The sequence below is a fragment of the Chiloscyllium plagiosum genome, unplaced genomic scaffold, assembly GCF_037043375.1.
Source record: "Chiloscyllium plagiosum isolate Xiang-an unplaced genomic scaffold, Cpla_swu_hap1 HiC_scaffold_13, whole genome shotgun sequence".
Lineage (NCBI taxonomy): Eukaryota > Metazoa > Chordata > Chondrichthyes > Orectolobiformes > Hemiscylliidae > Chiloscyllium > Chiloscyllium plagiosum.
This window is the reverse complement of record NW_028270151.1, coordinates 87910725-87931959: the sequence shown is the minus strand read 5'-3', so window position 1 is coordinate 87931959 and position 21235 is coordinate 87910725. Positions and strand designations below refer to the sequence as shown.

The window sequence follows — 21235 nt, the reverse complement described above, 5'->3', positions numbered from 1 at the left end:
TCTATTCATATACCCATCCAAATGCCTCTTAAAGGTTGCAATTGTACCAGCCTCCACCACATCCTCTGGCAGCTCATTCCATACACGTAACACCCTCTGCATGAAAAAGTTGCCCCTTAGGTCTCTTTTATATCTTTCCCTTCTCACCCTAAACCTATGCCCTCTAGTTCTGGACTCCCCGACCCCAGGGAAAAGACTTTGTCTATTTACCCTATCCATGCCCCTCATAATTTTGTAAACCTCTATAAGGTCACCCCTCAGCCTCTGAAGTTCCAGGGAAAACAGCCCCAGCCCGTTCAGCCTCTCCCTGTAGCTCAAATTTTCCAACCCTGGCAACATCTTTGTAAGTCTTTTCTGAACCCTTTCAAGTTTCACAACATCTTTCCGATAGGAAGACCACCAGAATTGCACACAATATTCCAACAGTGGCCGAACCAATGTCCTCTACAGCTGTAACATGACCTCCCAACTCCTGTACTCAATACTCTGACCAATAAAGGAAAGCATACCTTCTTCACTATCCTATTTACCTGTGACTCCACTTTCAAAGAGCTATGAACATGCACTCCAAGGTCTCTTTGTTCAGCAACACTCCCTAGGCCCTTACCATTAAGTATAAGCCCTGCTAAGATTTACTTTCCCAAAATGCAGCACCTCTCATTTATCTGAATTAAACTCCATCTGCCACTTCTCAGCCCATTAGCCCATCTGGTCCAGATCCTGTTGTAATCTAAGGCAACCCTCTTCGCTGTCCACTACACCTCCAATTTTGGTGTCATTCGCAAACTTATTAACTGTACCTTTTATGCTCGCATCCAAATCATTTATGTAAATGACAAAAAGTAGAGAACCCAGCACCGATCCTTGTGGCACTCCACTGGTCATAGGCCTCCAGTCTGAAAAACAACCCTCCACCACCACCCTCTGTCTTCTACCTTTGAGCCAGTTCTGTATCCAAATGGCTAGTTCTCCCTGTATTCTATGCGATCTAACCTTGCTAATCAATCTCCCATGGGGAATCTTGTCGAACGCCTTACTGAAGTCCATATAAATCACATCTACTGCTCTGCCCTCATCAATCTTCTTTGTTACTTCTTCAAAAAACTCAATCAAGTTCGTGAGATATGATTTCCCACGCACAAAGCCATGTGGACTATCATGAATCAGTCCTTGCCTTTCCAAATACATGTACATCCTGTCCCTCAGGATTCCCTCCAACAACTTGCCCACCACTGAGGTCAGGCTCACCGCTCTTATAGTTCCCTGGCTTGTCTTTTAGTATGGGAGCCTTGTTGACATATTTCTTCTCATATATACTTTATCTTGATTCATTTCAATATAATTGGCAAATCTGGTAAGTGGATGAAAAATGTAAATTTATGCAGTGCACATTGGAACAGTAGAACTCGAGAAAGACAGTACGTGCCCCCAATCTCATGAGGGGTATGGAGAGGGTTAATGTGAGGTGTTTTTTCCCTAGGATAGGGGACTTCCAAGGTGAGAGATTTTAAAAAGACAGAAGGGGTGTTTGTTTTCACAAAAGAAATCTCATACGTAGAATAAACTTCCTGAGGAAGCGGTGGATAGAACAGTACAACACTGTACACACCCTTCAGCCAACTTTTTATCCTTACTCTAAGATCAAACTAACCTACATTTTCCTATCATCCATGTGCCTATCCAAGAGTTTTTTAAATGTCCCTAATGTATCAGACTTAACACTGCTGGCAGTGCATTCTATAGACCCACCTCTACCTCTGACATCGCCCTTAAACCTTCCTCCAATCACCTTAAAATTAGGCCCCCTCATGATAGGCATTTCCACCCTGTGAAAAAAATATTTGGCTATATATTCTATCTATGCCTCTCATCAGCTTGAGCAACTCTATCAAGTCACCCCTCATCTGTCTTCACTCCAATGAGAAAAGCTCCCTCAACCTTTGTTCGTAAGACATGCCCTCCAGTCCAGGTGACATCCTGGTAAATCTCCACTGCACCATCGCTAAAACTTCCACGTCCTTCCTATGAGGTGACCAGAACATAACACAACATTCCAAGTGTGGTCTAACCAGAACTTATACAGCTGCAGCTGACCTCCCAGGTCTTAAAAATCAATCGCCTTGCTAATGAAAACCAACACATCATGCGCCTTCTTAATAACCCTACCAGTTAGGTGGCGACTTGGAGGGATTTATCACTGAGGCATTTTGGGCACAGTTAGTGTTTAAAAGCCACTTGGATAAGTACACGAATAGGAAAGGTTTACCGGAATATGGGCCAGGAGCTGGCAGAAGGGACTAGTTTAGGTTGGGATTTTCATCAGCATGGACTGTTTGGAGTGAAGGGTCTGTTTCCGTGCTGTAAGACTATGTTATTACACCCCTCTGGAGCAGCTTGGGACTAAAACCTGGGTCTCCCGGCTCAGAGATAGAAGCACTATCACTGCCCCACAAAAGTCCAAGGGATGACATACACAATGATGTGACATTGATATTGTCTGTCACAAGCTATTGAAACTCGGAGAAGAAAGAACTCAAAACTCTCAGGTATGACAGAAAGACCAGTATTTTGCACAAGTTTGTAAATAAAAAGTTTATTGGAACTTCTGAGAGATAGGCAATAGTCACTTTTTCATAAGGCAGATGCAGAGCAAACAACAGACTCAGAGTAGGGACAGTTCAGTGTAAGACAGCAGCTTCTAAAGTTTAGGCAGATCCCAGCCCAGTGTCCTGATGAATTGAATAAGTAGAGTTGTCGAAAAACGCTTTAAACCAATTTTAGGAGCGTATTTAGGAAAGGAGTGGCCTAAAATGCAAAAAGATATAGCGGTATTGCCAGATAAGTATTTTGATAATCATACAGGAGTGGACAGGAGAGGGCAGCATCTCATGGCAGCAAATAGGGTGCAAGAGAGTAAATTGGTTAAAAGGCAAAATTGATGGCTCTTTACTTAAATGAACACAGTAAATGGGAACAAGACCAATGAATTAGCACCACATTAGACGTTAATGGATGTGAGCTTAGAGTCAATTCTGAGATGTGATTACAAGGAGATCAAAGCTGGGACGTAAATATGAAGAGGTATGATGACTACTCAAAAGCACAGACAGGAAGCAAAGGGTGGTAGCACAGCTTTGTTAATTCAAGATACAATAAGCACGATAGTAAACATGATCTAGGATCAGATGATGTATCATATGGGTGGAGGTAAGACATAACAAGGGGAAGATAACATTGATGGCAGTAGTGCACCAGGCCACTTACTGTCGCTGTTCGGTAGGATAGAAAGATAGAAAATAGATGCAGGAGTAGGCCATTCAGCCCTTGCAGCCTGCACTACCACTCAATATGATCATGGCTGATTCATGCAGTCTCAGTATCCCACTCCCACTTTCTCTCCATACCCCTTGGTCCCTTTAGCCACAAGGGCCATGACTAGCTCCCTCTTGAATGTGTTGAATGAACTGCCCCCAGTAGCTTCCTGTGGGAGAGAATTCCACAGGCCCATAAATCTGAGTGAAGGAATTATTCATCAAGTCAGTGCTGAATGGCTTACCCCTTATTCTCGGACTGTGACCCTTAGCTTTTGACTTCCCCAACATCAGGAACATTCTTCTCGCATCTAGCCCTGTCCAATCTGATCAGGATTTTATATGTTTCTGTGAGATCCCCTTCCCCCATTCTTCTAAGTTCCAGAGAGAACAAGCCCAATCGATCCAGTCTTTCCTCATATGTTATAGTGGATAGATTAAGAGACCAATGACAGCACATGTAAAAGGCATTTGATTCACCATGAGAGGCTTTAATCTTCATACTGATTGGAAAAATAAAATTAAACAACAGGTACCCATGAGAAAGAATTCATAGAACATAGTTAAGAGATTCCTTGAAAATATGTTGTGGATAAGACCAACGATCTGGCGAATTTGCATCTGCTAATAAAGAACAAAGAAAATTACTACACAGGAACAGGCCCTTCGGCCCTCCAAGCCTGTGCTGATCCATATCCTCTATCTAAACCTGTCGCCTATTTTCTAAGGATCTGTATCCCTCTCCTTTCTGCCCATTCATGTATCTGTCTAGATAAATCTCAAATGTTCTATTGGGCTGGCCCCATCACCTCAGCTGGCAATGCATTCCAAGCACCCACCACCCTCTGTGTAAAGGGCTTTCCATACGCATCTCCCTTTATCATTTCTCTTAGCTTGAACTCGTGACTCCTAGTAATCGAGTTCCCCACTCTGGGGGAAAAGCTTCTTGCTATCCACCCTGTCTGTACCTCTCATGATTTTGTAGACCTCAAATTAGGTCCCCGCTCAACTTCCATCTTTCTAATGAAAATTATCCCAATCTACTCAACCGGTCTTCATAGCTAGCACCCTCTATACCAGGCAACATCCTGGCAAATCTTCTCTGCACCCTCTCCAAAGCATCCACACCCTTTTGGTAATGTTGGGACCAGAACTGTATGCAGTATTCCAAATGCGGCCGAACCAAAATCTTACACAATTGTAACCTGACCTAACTCTCATACTCAACATCTCATTCAATGAAGGAAAGCATGCCATATGACTACTCTAATTCTTGACTAGGGTTGAAACTTTATTGCTGGAACAGCACAGCAGGTCAGGCAGCATCCAGGGAACAGGAGATTCGACGTTTCGGGCACAGGCCCTTCTTCCTGAAGAAGGGCCTGTGCCCGAAACGTCGAATCTCCTGTTCCCTGGATGCTGCCTGACCTGCTGTGCTGTTCCAGCAATAAAGTTTCAACTTTGATCTCCAGCATCTGCAGACCTCACTTTCTCCTCCTAATTCTTGACTACTCTATTGAACTGCATTTCCACCTTCAGGGAACAGTGGACCTGAACACCCAGATCTCTCTGCACATCAATTTTCCCCAGGGCATTTCCACTTACTATATAGTTCACTCTTGAATTGAATCTTCTAAAACTTTCTCGCATTTGCCCGGATTGAATTCCATATGCCATTGCTCGGCCCAACTCTCTAATCTATATTCTGCTGTACTCTCTGACACTATCTGCTACTCAACAAAATCTTATTGTCATCTGCAAACTTGCTAATCTGACCACTTATACCTTCCTCCAGATCATTTATGTATATCACAAACAATAGTGGTCCCAGCACAGATCCCTGTGGAATGCCATTGATCACAGGTCTCCATTTTGAGAAACTCCCTTTCACTACTACTGTCTCCTATTGCCCAGCCAGTTCTCTATCCATCTAGCTAGTACACTCTGGGCCCCATGCAACTTCACTTTCTCCATCAGCCTACCATGGGAAACCTTAAATGCCTTACTGAAGTCCATGTATATGACATCTACAGCCCTTCCCTCAATCAACTGTCACTTCCTCAAAGAATAACCATTAAGTTGGTAACACATGACCTTCCCTGCACAAAATCATGCTGTCTATCATTGATAAGCCCATATTCTTCCAAATGGATATTGATCCTACCCCTCAGTATCTTCTCCAGCAGCTTCCCTACCACTGACGTCAGGCACACCGGTCTATAATGACCTAGATTATACCTGCTCCCCTTCTTAAACAAGGGGACAACATAAGCAATTCTCCAATCCTCCGGCACCTCACCTGTGTTCAAGGATGCTGCAAAGACATCTGTTAAGGTCTCCACTATTTCCTCCCTCACTTCTCTCAGTAGCCTGGGATAGATCCCATGTGGACCTGGGGACTCGTCAACCTTAATGCCTTTTCGAATACCTAACACTTCCTCCCTCCTCATGCTGACGTGACTGAGAGTAATGTGCAATGAGGCAGGTTTAATAAGATTACTCAGAATAAAAGATTCCCAAGAGAACAGAAGTCATACCTGGGTAAAAGTTAGCATTCAGTTTGAGTGAAAGAAAATTGGGTGCTAAATTTATGGAATAAGCACAGGAATGAGGGCAGAATTGGCTGGAATGTACTGGGAAAGGAGCTTATCAAGAAATGCAGTCATGGGAACAATGGCAAATGCTCAAGAAAATAGTTTTTGACTCACAGTCAGCAAATATATCAGTAAGGAAGAAAGATTCATGGGATAAATCAATTATGATTCACCAAGAGCAGAGTCAAATTGAAAGGAATAAACATATCATGTGGCAAAGATTACAGGTAAGCCAAGGGACCTGGAAAGTTTTAAAAACCAAAAAAGATGACCACAAATGAGAAAATAAAACTTGCATGTAATACAAAAAAAAGTCAGTCAACCATATAAAAAAAGGAAGTGATACTTCCAAAGTGAACATTATTTCCACAGCCATGTCTAAAAAGGAGTCAATAATGGGAACTATAAAGTGGCAAAAGAGCTGATGGGACACTTTGCATTAATCTTCACAGTAGAAGACATTAATATGATTCCAAAAATACTAAATCATCAAGGGGCTTAAAAAGTAGGGGTAGAAATAAGACAATAAGAAAAAGCACTCGGGAAGCATTGTAGAATTGATAGGAGGTAGCTGCAGAGATAATGGGTGCACTGGTCATAATCTTTGAAAAATGCTTAGAGTCTGAAGTCGTCCCAGAGGATTGGAAAACTGCCAGTGTAGCATTACTTTTACAAAAAAAGACAGAAAAACATCCAACTCTATGCCAGTTAGCTTAACATCAGTCACTGAAATGTTAAAAATATTATAAAAACATGCAGTAGCAGACCATTTAGAAATACACAATAAGAGTTAACATGGATTCACAGAAGAAATAATACTTGACACATTTATTACAATTCTCTAAGTAACAAACAGGATGGATAAAGTGAATCAGTAGATCCGATCATACAACAAAAGCGAATAGATGACGAATGATAGAATGCTGGGTAGCACCATGGATCAGAGAGACCCAAGGATACATGTACACTGGTCCCATAAGGTATCAGGGCAGGTGGGTAAAGCGGTTAAGGAGGCCTGTGGGATACTTGCCTTTATTAGTTGAGGCATTGGGTTTGAGAGGAGGGAAGTTATGCAGCAACTGTATAAAACATTGATTAGGCCACAGGTGAAGTACTGTGTACAATTCTGGAATCCACATTATGAGTTAGTGGCAGTTGGGGTGCAGAATAACATTGGAGAGGATGCAGAGGAAGATTTACCAGGTTGTTGTCTGGGCTAGAGAGTTTCAGTTAAGAAGAACGATTGGACAAACTGCAGAGGGTGGTGGGAATCTGGAACTCAATGCCTGCATGGGTGATACAGGCAGAAACCCTCATTACATTTCATAAGTATTTAGATGTTTACTTGCGATGCCAAGGCTACAAGGCTGTGGGCCAAGTGCTGGAAGATGAGATTTGAATTGTTCAATGGCTGTTTTAGACCAGCACAGACTCAATGGGCCTTTTTCAGTGTCGTAGACCTCCATGTTAAAACGAGTAAGCAAAGGTCTGGTAGAGAGAGCGCAATATGGGAAAATGTAAGATTATCCATATTACCCACAAAATTATTGTTTTTGCCCAGCGCAGATTCACAGGGCCTAAGATGTTTTTTTCTGAATTGTGGACTTCTATAACTATAATATATCTGGATCAACAAGGGACCTCACATAAGGCTATGTAATCAGAGCCCCTAGTCTTGGGAGTAATATTTAGTGTTGACACAGGACTGGCTAACTAATAGAAAACAGAGTTGAGATAAGGGAGGCATTTTCTGGAATGGCAACCTGTATCTAGTGGGATGCTACAGGGATCAGTGCTGGGGGCCACAATTATATACAATAGATATTAATGACTAGGATGTGGAAAATGAATGTACTACAGTCAACTTTATGGATGACAAAAACAGGTGGGAAGCAAATGGTGCGATAACAGTCTGCAGAAGGATACAAACAGGTTAAGTGAACAGGCAAAATCTTGGCAGATGGAATATAAAAGTGGAGAAATGAGAAGTTATGCACTTTGACAGGAAGAGAAGGAGCTGAATATTATTTAAATGTTGATAGACTGCAAAAAGCTAGACAACAGGGGGATTTGTGGTCTATCCGTATGGAAGTTATTCTGTGATTTATGTTCAACAAGTGATCAGGAAGGTAAATGAATTCTTTGCCTTCATTTCAAAATATAGCACAAAAATAGGGAGGTCTTACGAAAACTACATAAGGCACTGGTCAGACTACAGCTAGAATACACTGAACTGTTTTAGGCCTCTTATCCAATGAAAGATATAGTGGCGCTGAAGGCAGTCCTGAGAAGGTTCACAACATTGATTCTGGGTACGAAGGGACCTTCTCGTGAGAAGACATTGAGTAGGTTAGGCTTGAACTCCTAGAGAGGTTAGAAGAATGAGAGGTGACCTTGTTAAAACAAAATTCTTCAGGGACTTGACAGGGTTGGTTTCCTAGTGGAATAGTCTCAGACCAAAAGGATTAGTTTAAAAAAAAAACACAATCCTTTGAAAGACAGATGAGGAGAAATTTCTTCTCTAAGAATGGAATTATTTATTGCAGAAGGCTGTAGAGGTTGGGTTATTAAGTATACTCAATGCTGAGATAGACACAGTTTTACCCAAATAAAGGAACAAAAAGGGATAAGGCAGTCAAGAGTAGAATAGAATAGAATCCTTACAGTGTGGAAACAGGTCCTTCGGCCCAACAAATCCACACTGACCCTCTAAAGAGTATCCACCCAAACTCATCTTCTACATTTACCCCTGACTATTGCACCTAATCTACACATCCCAGAACACTATGGGCCAATTCACCCAAGCTGCACATCTTTGGACTGTGGGAGGAAACCAGAGCAAACACACACAGACACGGGCAGAATGTGCAAACTCCACACATTTGCCAGAGGCTGGAATCAAACCCTGGTACTGAGGCAGCAGCACTAACCACGGGGGCACCGCACCGCCCCAGTCAAGTGCAGTTGTGGATTAGCAGATCATCCATGATTTTAAAGGATAGCAGCACATAGTCAAACCAAATTGCTCACTGCTTCTGTGTCTTATAGTTAGATACTCAGAAGTCAAAGCAGGCAGCACTCATTAACAAAGTGCCATATCCATGGTATAGGATTAACTCATCCAATAGGTGCTGCAAAATAAATCAATAAGCTGCACAGCGCAGGCCAATGCGAGTGTGTAGCCCTGGTCCTAATTCACAAACTTCATCATTCTGCAGAAACAATGTGGAATAGCAAAAGTGGCAGAAAAGGAAAACAACCCTTTCCTTCATCAATATTCTCTTGGAGAAGGCGACGCCTTGATTAATTAAAAAAAAGGAAAGATGACAGATGATCACAACCAGTGTGTCGATAATGCATTGCTAAAGTAAAATGGCCAATTATAACATGATAGCATGTGCAATCCCCAGAAATTATTGAGGTGTACCTAGATCAGTGAATGCATCAAAGCACCAACACCAAATATCATGACAGGGAAATGAAACGGATGTCAAAAATCAGACCAATAAGAATGACGTGACCAGATCGCAAATAGAACAAAGTCTAAAAGTTAAAAGTAAGCCTACAACCACCAACATTTTGAAGGCATACCACAGCCTTGAACCAAAACTGCCATAAATTAAGTCTGGGCATATTAATAAGCTACCAATATGCTTCAGATACTCAAATTTATTGTTTTGCATAATGATATGTTCAAACACAAAGTTTTTTTTTAATGTTAATAGCTTTTGACTTTTAAAATGCATAAAACGGAAAAAGGGGAACTGCCTTATGTAATTTACCTGTAACTTACAAGGGCGTTCCATAATAGCTGATCAGCACTATCCCCACCCCCGCATGGTTAATAAGCAGTCTACTCTGTACCCAAAACACTGCATCAGTCATACAGTTTGACAGAGCCACCCAGTTGCCATTATGTGTGTATTTGTCTTAACTTCAAACAAAGATTCCATATTGTGTTACCTGCCCTTGTTTGCAATAAAACAGAAGAACACAACAGGGACTCCCAAGATCAAAGATCATGGATTTTGAGAAACTGAGAGCCCAGGGTAAAAGCAAGAGAATTCGGAGGCTTGTATTGGGGTGTGGGGGTGTCTAATCAGAGGGGCACAGAAGGCAGCTTTATGGTGTTCAGAAGAGGCAATTCTCTCCTCATGCCCCCTTTACTGATGGTCCAAGAGGGGCAGATTGAGGCAAGTAGAGGTCAGATTTGAATGTTTTAACAATGTTAAATTTTCACATGTCAAAAGCTTAAGAGGTTTTTTTTGCAACACTATGTTCTATGGTCACAGGGAGGGCCTATATTCAAGTAGAAAGGAGATTGCAACTGCTTTCAGGTTACTGAAGCAAAGGATGGTCGGGGGCATGGAATCTAATCAGCAACTAGTATGCACTTATACTTCATAATCACCAACACACCATCTGGGAAATAAGTGTGTGTCAATAGTAGTACCAGAGTCAAGATGAGGCCTTCCACAACTGAACTGCCTGGCTACACAAGAATAAATCACTGGTCACCACAGCGTGTGGAACTTTACTGAAGCTTATGTATTCTGTGGAAGGGAGAATAGTAACACTGTTACATACAGACTGTTAGCCAAACCTAGACATTGATTCAATTTCATGTACTACTGATTCTTCAATCAGCTCAGTGCAGCCTCTGCTGCAATACACTGATACTGAGTTTGTCAATCCACTTTTATTAATAAAGTGCATGCTTAAATGAGGCTTGACAATATAAGGCCATTGTGGTAATGCTCAGCAAGATCAAAGTTCACTGATCTGGCCTGGTGCTCATTAGACACCAGAGGCTTCCAAGAGGGCAAATCATGTTCCCACCCATGTCAGCAATGTAGCTGCCACCATTTTGAAAGGGCCTACAGGCAGATGTTGGAAATACTTTCCTTCTGCTTTCAGCTGATGAAATATCCGGCCCAGCCCATGCCATGGTCTTGGCAAGCCATTCGTTTGGCTTCCCACAGATTACCTGACAAATTTAGACAGAGGCTAGGGGCTTAAAGTCAGAAAGAGATGTGGGTAGGAACAAGGGGCACATGCCAATGGGGAGTGCTTATGATAGTTAGGGCATTGGGGAGAAGGGTGAGAAGAGGGAGGGGTATTTTCATTGTCAGCCAAAAGCTAAATTCCTAAAACTGCCAGATTTCAACTGACTCGTTTTATTAGCAATTTGTAAGTCACAGGGCAATGCTGAGAGAAGAAGTACTCTATTAGCGTTCCACTACCAGTGATAACTTGCTTTTGTTGCCCGACATTTTTAAAATTCCAGATATGCGCCCCTATCGTCTCAGAGAAAAATGTCTCAATACTGGACTTCTTCCAGCGTTGGAAGTAACTTTCCCAATGTGTGTAGGAGATGGGGTAGAAATAGTTGGGTGAAAGATAGGAAACACCTTTGCATTGTAGATTGAAAAACTGGCCTAGATCGTCAGACTGGCACCAACGCTTCAAGACTCTGCTCATCAGCGCCGGCCCCTGGTAACCCCAAGTACGTCCCTCATAGTTCCTGACGTAATCTTGCATACATTCCCAGATAAATTCATGGTTCTTCTCAAATCCCAGTGCTGCATTGTTAGCCGTCTGATATCCTTCAGCACAGAGAAAGTTTTGCAATTCTAAGGGCTTTAATGAGATGATATCAGTGTCCAGATAGACGCCCCCATATTTCCACAGCAGAGCTAGACGACAGGCATCAGCGAGCACATGTATCCAATACTTCTCCCAAAACGGATTTACCTGAAATATACAAAGAATGGTAAAGATTAGTTTCTCAGTAAATGCTTTTTTCGTGGTTCTGCACCTGTTGAACTCAAACTATGTCACTGGACATTACCACATCAATCCCAATCTGTTCTTTTCCAGTATTCTTTCCTTTCCTGACCCTTTTCCTAAAGCTGCTGGCTTTTCCAAAGAGCCCTCCAATGTGTTGTTTAGTAACAGGAATCCATCCATCACAGAGGGGAGAGAATGTAACAGGACAAAGTCCCAACAGCTAAGGAATCAGCAAAAAGAGTAATTTGCCCTGTTACTACGGAGCAGAATTTCATCCTGTTCTGTTTACCCTGTTATTGGAAGGATATTAAGCTGGACAGGGATCAGAAAAGATTTACCAGGGTGTTGCTGGGACTGGAGGACAGCAGATGCTGGAGATCAGAGTCGAAGAGTGTGGTGCTGGAAAAGGACAGCTGGTCAGGCAGCATCTGAGGAGCAGGAGAGTTGACGTTTCATGCATAAGCACTTCATCAGGAATCCTGGGAATGGAGGGCTTGAGGTATAAAGGAGAGGCTGAAACTTTTTTTTTTCCTCTGGACCATAGGAGGTTAAGAGGTGACCTTATAGAGGTTTATAAAATCATAAGAGGTATAGATAAGGTGCTGCTTCCCAAAAAGGTGGGGGATTTCAAGAGGAGAGGATAAATATTTTAAAAAGACATGGGGGGGCAACTTTTCTAAAAAAAAGTGGTTAGTGTGCATAATGAATTTCCAGAGGAAGTAGTGGATGACATTTGGATAAATACATGAGTAAGACATGTTTGGAGGGATAAAGGCCAAGCACAAGCAGGTGGGACTGGTTTAATTTGGGATTATGGTCAGCATGGACTGGTTGGACTGAAGGGCCCATGCTGTGACTCTCTTTGAATATGATCCTGACATCTAACCCAATAGTTGTTTGGAAAGGCAGGTGCAATGGTTTGAATTATGAAACCAACAATCATGTTGAATTAATAATGAGTTTTTGAAATAAACAACAGCCTTATTCAGTTTTCAAACTGATGCCTTTTTCGTCTTGACTGAGGGAGAGAGATGTTCAGTACACTAGCTTGCTGCATTGCTTTTACTAAAGCCCATTCCTAGATACCAGGAGATTTTATTTTGGTGACAGTGGTTGGCGGGGGGCGGGGGGGGGGGACAGTCCTAGTGACAAAGCAACAAGATCTACACACGTGAACTTCCAAACGTGAGAAACAGGGTGAGGGAGCACAAAACTGTTATTGAACACTCCGCCTCACCACATTCAATCCTTCGTGGGGCAAGCATTTTGAATGATCAGTAAATCAAAAAGGAAAACACCACGGGAACTGACAACCAGTCCAGCATGAAGGCAGCTCGCATAACAGGCAAGCAAAAGGCAGCCAACATGCCATTTTAAAAAATGGAACATCTTATTGACTGAATCGATTCAACCAAGGGCAAGGAAATTGTGTGCTGGTAGTGAATCGGAGTTGTAACCTGAGCACTCTGGCTGAAATGGCTCAACTTCCTGACCCGCAGACCATAACCAGTGAGGTCAGACAACAGAACCTCTTCCATGACTATCCTCAACATGGTGCCCCCCCCAAGGTGTACTCAGCCTCTTACTATACTCCCTGTATACTCACAACTCTGTGGCCAAATGTCATTCTAACTGCATCAATAGGTACACTGACAACACCATCACTGTAGGCCAGATCTTAAACAAGGACCAGACAGAATACTGGCAAGAGTTAGAGTGCTTGGTGGTGTGGTGTAAAGATAACAAATCTCTCTCTCAACATCAGCAAAATTAAAGAGCTGGTCATTGACATCACGAAGCAAGATGGGCACGCCCTCTACCATCAAGGGTGCTGAAGTGGAGATGGTCGAGTGTGTCAAGTTCCTAGGATCACCAACAATCTGACTTAATGCACACACATTGATTTGATGGTCCGGAAAGCAATAACAATGCCTCTACATGTCCATAAAGACTCTTACCAGTCGGGGCACCATAGAAAGCATTCTACCTGGATGCATCACAGCTTGGTATGGCAACTGCTCTGTTCAGCACCACAAGAAGCTGCAGAGAATAATGAATACAACCCAGTCCATCAGGCCAGCAACCTTCCATCCATTGTCTCCATCTATGTCCCACTGCCTTGGAAAGGCAGCCAACATCATCAAAAGACCCCTCCCACCCCAGTCAGTCAATCTCTTCAACTTCTGTCAGGCAAATGATACAAAAGCTTAAAAATATAAGTACCAACAGATTCAAGAACAGCTTCTTCCCCGTTATTAGACTTTTGAATAGACCCCTCAAGTTTTAAAATTAAAATGTCAATCTCGATCTTTGTACACCTTCTCTGCGACAGTAACACTCTATTCCTTGCTCTGTTCTTATTAGCCGAATACACTTTGTATAGCATGATTGTCTGTACAGTACGCAAAACAAAATGTTTCACTGTACCTCAGTCCATGTGACAATAATAAATCAAATCAAATAAAAAAGATAGATGACCAGGTTTGGATTAAAGAGTCTAAGAAGGGATGAAACCAAATAAACTCAATTATAGAGGCCTATGAACTACCCTAATTACTATCTTCTGTCTCGGTGTTTCTTATTGCCCATGACTGACTCTACCTCCTGCTTATTGTGTGATATATCAGGTCAAGTCTCCTCTGCCAACTGTCCTCCTGCAGCCGACCCACCTCATATACCCTATCATAACTTTAAAAAAGACGACATCATTCCCTGGAATATTTAGTTCCCAAACTTAGTCATCATGCAACTACTTTTCTCTTTGAATTCTTTTTACATTGAAAGACACTGAACAGGAAGGGTTTGGAGGGATATGGGCCAGGTGGGACTAGATTGGGTTGGGATATCTGGTCGGCATGGACGGGTTGGACCGAAGGGTCTTTTCCATGCTGTACATCTCTAGGACACCAAAATCAACAAAAGTAAAACTCCATCTGTCATCTGCTTGCCCACTTGCGTAGCCAGACTTTATCACCTTATAGAAACTATACCATTTTGCAGACCATGTCTGGTTTTCTTTTTAAATCCTATGTTGTCACATATCATTAACAAATGTCAGGAATTTACAGACTGCCTCCATCTCAGGCAGTAATTGTAAAAGTAATACTGGTGTCGAATGCAGCAGTTCAGTGTAGCAATTCAGCACCTTCAAGGGCAATTAGGGATGGACACTAAATGCTGGCCTCCCCAGCGATACATACAGCTCAAAATTAACACCCAGCTTCCAGTTCCATTCAACTGGAAATTCGTGTTTTCTAATGATACAGTACCCCAGTGGGGGCCTCTTCTCATTATTATTTTTGACTTCCTCTTTTAAGAGTAGAAAGAGCTTTACTGTATATTTCACTATGTGCTCTTCCTGTCCCCTCGTGCATGGGAATGGCATTGAATAAACTTGTAGTTTAAAAGAATCGAGTCAGATCCCTACCTGGAAAAGCGGTTTTTCTTTCAGTTCTGTTGGCTGTGACATTGTCTAGCTGGTTGCATGCATTTCATGGGACAACGGGGAGTGGTGTCACCCTTACTTCCTTTCCAGGAAATTCCCTTCTGATTGGCATCTGACCAGCTGAGCTGGGAGCTGACACCTTGGTTCCTCTACCTCATATAGAGGGAGGTTAGCAGTGTGGTCCTGAAGGGCACCTTAGTGACCCAGGGAGTTGTCCAATTCAATTTCTGCTTTTGTCCTGCGAAAATATCAGACACTGAGTCTCCAGTGTACAGAACCATGGCTCCCAGTATACATCATCTGCCATTATGTCCCTAACCCATCAGCTCAGGACTGGAGACAGAATGAACAAGGTTGGGGGGGGGGGGGTAGAAAATCACACAACATTGCAATGCTGCCCCTGATCACAAAACAAATCAGAAACAGTTCGACACACCTCGCACTGCAGTTAGCAATAACCAACTGACTACTCACAATGTCCTTTTCAGCAGGCCGTTGGAAATTGGATCAAAAGACTATGTTAGGGAATTCTTCCCCTTTCCAACCGGAAATGGGATTACAGCTTCAATGCACACATTGAATCGAGCCTAGGGAATCAATGTGTTGAGGCTGTATGTGGGGAGATCAGCCTGGCTAGTACACTTGATGCATAATAGGCAATAACCAACAGGAGTATTTTGCAAAAGTGTTTATTTCAATGTTTCCATTGTCTGCAATGCACCATGTGCAGTCGGGGCCTGCTTCCCTGTGGATTGAAACACACAACCACAACAGAAGATCAAATGATCACAGCTTGTGGCAAATTTGACTGTAATGAATAAATGATGATTAATTGTCAGTTGTTCTCTGCGATGAGCAATACAGTAAAATACAGTGAAAAGCTTCAACTGCCTCCACAATCCAGCGCCATTTTGTATAGTTTAAGAATTAGAAAATACTGCTGAAAGAGCACCACTTCATTCCACCATGAGTTCTGAGCTGGCTGACCAATGACACCTCCATCGCCCCTACCATTCTTTCAGCACCATTGCTTTGCTGCTGGACCCACTTCACTGAAGAGTCATGATGCTGGGTCCCATACTGACCCCACAATCAGGAGCTCTGGGTTTATCACAACTAGGAGCTGCTGCCACAGCCTCACAGATAACCAGGACACTCTGCTCTGGGCCTCTTGCAACCAGGAGCCTCTGGCTCCACTACCAGACCAGGCCGCCACCTTGCCAATGCCCCACTCCAACCACCCTCCTCCATGATGTCCCCTTCTCTATTGCTCCCAACAGGAAGATGATAAAGAAAATGAACGATGAAAAAAAGGGTAACGATAAAGGGAAGTAGCTTGTCGCCTGGAGCGGATGGGCCAAGGAGCCTGAATACTGCCTACTTTGTCAGCGCTACAATCTTGGAAAGGCACAACGTCATCAGCTTCACTCTCTCATCTGGACAACTGGTGCCCTCTAAGTTGTGGTCATGCAGTCATTTCAAGGGTCCTGTAGCATGTGGAGTGCTGTCCAGAGGGAAAAATAATCAGGAGGAAAGTTGATGTGGACCAATAGCACGAAGAGGACTTGAGAGAGATTAAATTCCCTGCAGCGTGGAAACAGGCCCTTCGGCCCAACAAGACCCCACTGACCCTCCGAAGAGTAACCCACCCAGATCCATTCCCCTAACCTATATTTACCCCTGACAAATGCACCTAACACTATGGGCAATTTAACATGGCCAATTCACCTGACCTGCACATCTTTGGATTGTGGGAGGAAACCCACGCAGACACGAGCAGAATTTGCAAACACCATGCAGTTGCCCAAGGCTGGAATCGAACCTGGGTCCCTGGTGCTGTGGGGCAGCAGTGCTAACCACTGAGCTACCGTGCCACCCCAGTGCAGGTGCAGTAGGCCGGTCCTGTGCAGGATGTGCTCTAAACCAATGGTGCTGAGCAATGTGACCCCCCCCCAAACAATTTACTAGAATCTTCCTTTACGTGTCAGGTAAGGGAAAGGAAGCATCTATTACAGGTGGTCGTACTGCACTCTTCATAGGACAAACCACTTCATTGATCTTCGCTTCCACCAGTAATTCCAAGCACCTGTAACACACCATGGTCTATAGTTACTTCAGATAGGACAAACCATAAGGATAGCCATGGGTTCTCCCACCCTCAGTGACTGAAGGATTGTAACACGTAAACCAGGCTTACAAACAAGGAAAAGGGCTCTACCCAATGCCTGGATCAATATTTATTTTTGTGTCAGACCAACACACATGGAATAAGCTCTAAGAGTCACAGAGAGTTTGCATTTGAGTGGGAGCAGCGGCCGAGTTGAGGTGAACCCGGGAGACTACAGCTAAGGTAAGAGTTTTTTTCAAAATTACTTACCTGTAGCGGGCATCGGTGTTTTGTTTTCTCTCTCCTTCACAGAAAGAGCGGGAGCAGCAGAGGAAGTGACGGCAAGCAGAGGGGCAGCCGAGACCCGGAAGCAGTTAGTGTAAGCTTAGCTGGGTTAGTTTTTTCCCCCTTCAAAAGCGTGAAGGAGAGGAGCCCGAGGCACTACACAGGTAGTGCCTCCCACCCGCCCTCCTCCTCTAACCTAATAATAACATCTGTTGTGGCAAGCAGGTAAGTGCTGAATTTTGCTTGTATTATTTAGACACAGTTTTTGTTTAAACAGTTAGCTTTAGAGGGATGGCAGTGAAGGCAGTGCAATGTTCCTCCTGCAACATGTATGAGGTGAGGGATGCCATCGACGTCCCTGCCGGAAGTGCACCCATCTCCAGCTCCTCCAAGACCGTGTTAGGGAACTGGAGCTGGAGTTGGATGAACTTCGGATCATTCGGGAGGCAGAGGGGGTCATAGATCAGAGTTATAGGGAAGTAGTAACTCCCAAGATGGCAGATAGATGGGTTACAGTGAGGGGGACTGGGAGGAAGCAGCCAGTGCAGGGACCTCCTGCGGCCATTCCCCTCAAGAACAAGTATACCGTTTTGGATACTTGTGGGGGGGATGACTTACCAGGGGTAAGTAACGGGGCTCAGGTCTCTGGCACGGAGCCTGTCCCCGTTACTCAGAAGGGAAGGGTGAAGAAGAGCAGAGCAGTAGTAATTGGGGACTCGATAGTTCGTGGCACAGATAGGCGGTTTTGTGGGAACGAGAGAGACTCACGTTTGGTATGTTGCCTCCCAGGTGCAAGGGTACGTGATGTCTCTGATCGTGTTTTCCGGGTCCTGGAGGGGCAGGGGGAGCAACCCGAAGTCGTGGTCCACATTGGCACCAACGACATAGGTAGGAGGAGTGCTGAGGATGTTAGACAGGCTTTCAGGGAGCTAGGTTGGAAGCTTGGAGTTAGAACAAACAGAGTTGTTGTCTCTGGTTTGTTACCCGTGCCACGTGATAGAGATTCGAGGAATAGGGAGAGAGAACAATTAAATGCGTGGCTTCAGGGATGGTGCAGGAGGGAGGGGTTCCAGTTTTTGGATAACTGGGGTTCTTTCTGGGGACGGTGGGACCTCTATAAACAGGATGGTCTACACCTGAACCTGAGGGGAACCAGTATCCTTGGGGGGAGGTTTGCTAGTGCTCTTGGGGGGGGTTTAAACTAACTCGGCAGGGGCATGGGAACCCAGATTGTAGCTTCAGGGTGCAGGGCCTGGAGTGTAGGGAGGTGAGGAACATGGGATCAATTTCCAAGGAGGGTGCCTGTAAACAGGGAAGTGGCTTGAAGTGTGTATACTTCAATGCAAGAAGTATACGAAATAAGGTAGGTGAACTTGCAGCGTTGGTTGGTACCTGGGACTTCGATGTTGTGGCTATTACGGAGACATGGCTAGAACAGGGACAGGATTGGCTGTTGCAGGTTCCGGGATTTAAATGTTTTAGTAGGGTCAGAGGTGGGGGTAAAAGAGGGGGAGGTGTGGCATTGCTTGTCAAAGATAGTATTACAGCGGTGGAAAGGACGATGGATGAGGACTTGCCATCTGAGGTAGTTTGGGCTGAGGTTAGGAATAGGAAAGGTGAGGTCACCCTGTTAGGAGTCTTTTACAGGCCTCCTAATAGTCCTAGAATCATTGAAGAAAGGATTGGGAAGGTGATTCAGGAGATGAGTGACAGTAATAGGGTGGTTGTTATGGGGGACTTTAACTTTCCTGATATTGATTGGGAAAGCTATAGCTCAAGTTCGTTAGATGGGTCAGTGTTTGTTCAATGTGTGCAGGAGAGTTTCCTGACACAATATGTAGACAGGCCAACAAGAGGTGAGGCCATACTGGATTTGGTTCTGGGTAACGAACCAGGCCAGGTGTTAGAATTAGAGGTAGGTGAGCACTTTGGGGATAGTGACCATAATTCGGTGATTTTTACACTCGTGATGGAGAGGGATAAGTGTGTACTACAGGGCAAGAATTATAGCTGGGGTAAGGGAAATTATGATGCGGTGAGGCATGACTTAGGATGTGTGGCTTGGAAAAGTAGACTCCAAGGCAAGAGTGTAAATGATATGTGGAACTTGTTCAAGGGGCAACTATTGAGTGTCCTTGATAATTATGTACCTGTCAGGCAGGAAGGAAAGGGTCGTGCGAGGGAGCCGTGGTTTAATAAGGAATTGGAATCCCTTGTTAAATGGAAGAGGGCGGCCTACCTCAAGATGAGACGTGAAGGTTCAATTGGGGCGATTGAGAGTTATAGGGTAGCCAGGAAGGACCTGAAAAGAGAGCTAAAAGCAGCAAGGAGGGGACATGAAAGGTCCTTAGTAGATAGGATTAGGGAAAACCCTAAGGCTTTCTATAGGTATGTTAGGAATAAAAGAATGACTAGGGTAGGAATAGGTCCAGTCAAGGATAGTAGGGGGAAGTTGCGTGTGGAGGCGGAAGAGATTGGGGAGACACTGAATGAATACTTTTCTTCAGTATTCACTCAGGAACAGGGCATTGTTGTCGATGAGAATACTGAGGCACAAATAAGTAGAATGGATGGCTTTGAGGTATGTAGAGAAGAGGTGTTGGAAATCCTGGAAAAGGTGAAAATAGATAAGTCCCCTGGGCCTGATGGCATTTATCCTAGGATTCTCTGGGAAGCAAGGGAGGAGATTGCAGAGCCATTGGCCTTGATTTTTATGTCCTCTTTGTCTACAGGAGTAGTCCCAGAAGACTGGAGGATAGCAAATGTGGTTCCCTTGTTCAAAAAGGGGAGTAGGGATAGCCCTAATAACTATAGGCCGGTGAGTCTCACTTCTGTTGTGGGCAAAGTCTTAGAGAGAATTGTAAGGGATAGGATTTATGCACATCTGGATAGGAATAATGTGATCAAGGATAGTCAGCATGGTTTTGTGAAGGGCAGGTCGTGCCTCACAAACCTTATTGAATTCTTTGAAAAGGTGACGAAGGAGGTTGATGAGGGGAAAGCGGTAGATGTGGTATATATGGATTTTAGTAAGGCGTTTGATAAGGTTCCCCATGGTAGGCTACTGCAGAAAATACGGAGATATGGCATTGAGGGTGAGTTGGAGGTTTGGATTAGGAATTGGCTGGATGGAAGAAGACAGAGGGTAGTAGTTGGTGGCAAAGGTTCATCTTGGAGTGCCGTCACTAGCGGTGTTCCGCAAGGATCTGTTTTGGGACCATTGCTGTTTGTCATTTTTATAAATGACCTGGAAGAGGGATTAGAAGGTTGGGTGAGCAAGTTTGCGGATGATACGAAAGTCGGACGAGTTGTTGACAGTGAGGAAGCATGTGGCAGGTTACAGCAGGATATAGAGAAGCTGCAGAGCTGGGCAGAAAGGTGGCAGATGGAATTCAATGTAGCTAAGTGCGAGGTGATTCACTTTGGGAAGAATAACAAAAAGATGGGGTACTGGGCTAATGGTCGGATACTTGGTAGTGTGGATGAGCAGAGGGATCTTGGTGTCCATGTACACAGATCTCTGAAAGTTGCCACCCAGGTAAATAGTGCGGTGAGGAAGGCATATGGCGTACTGGCTTTTATTGGTAGAGGAATTGAGTTCCGGAGTCCTGAGGTCATGATGCAGTTGTATAAGACTCTGGTACGGCCGCATCTGGAATATTGTGTGCAGTTTTGGTCGCCATACTATAGGAAGGATGTGGAG

The 21235-nt window shown here is 44.0% G+C and overlaps 1 protein-coding gene across 7 annotated transcripts in view; it reads right to left on the bottom strand.

Annotated features, from left to right (window-relative positions):
* Positions 1 to 9558: 9558 nt before the first annotated feature.
* The window catches only part of LOC122548246 (alpha-1,4-N-acetylglucosaminyltransferase-like), a 45046-nt gene continuing 33369 nt past the window's right edge, over positions 9559 to 21235 (bottom strand). For all 7 annotated transcript variants that reach the window (XM_087993899.1, XM_087993901.1, XM_087993904.1 and 4 more), the window contains exon 3: positions 9559 to 11659. In XM_087993899.1, coding sequence (XP_087850025.1) covers positions 11069 to 11659 — 591 coding nt within the window. In that variant the 3' untranslated portion in view covers positions 9559 to 11068. The remainder of the gene's footprint in view (positions 11660 to 21235) is intronic.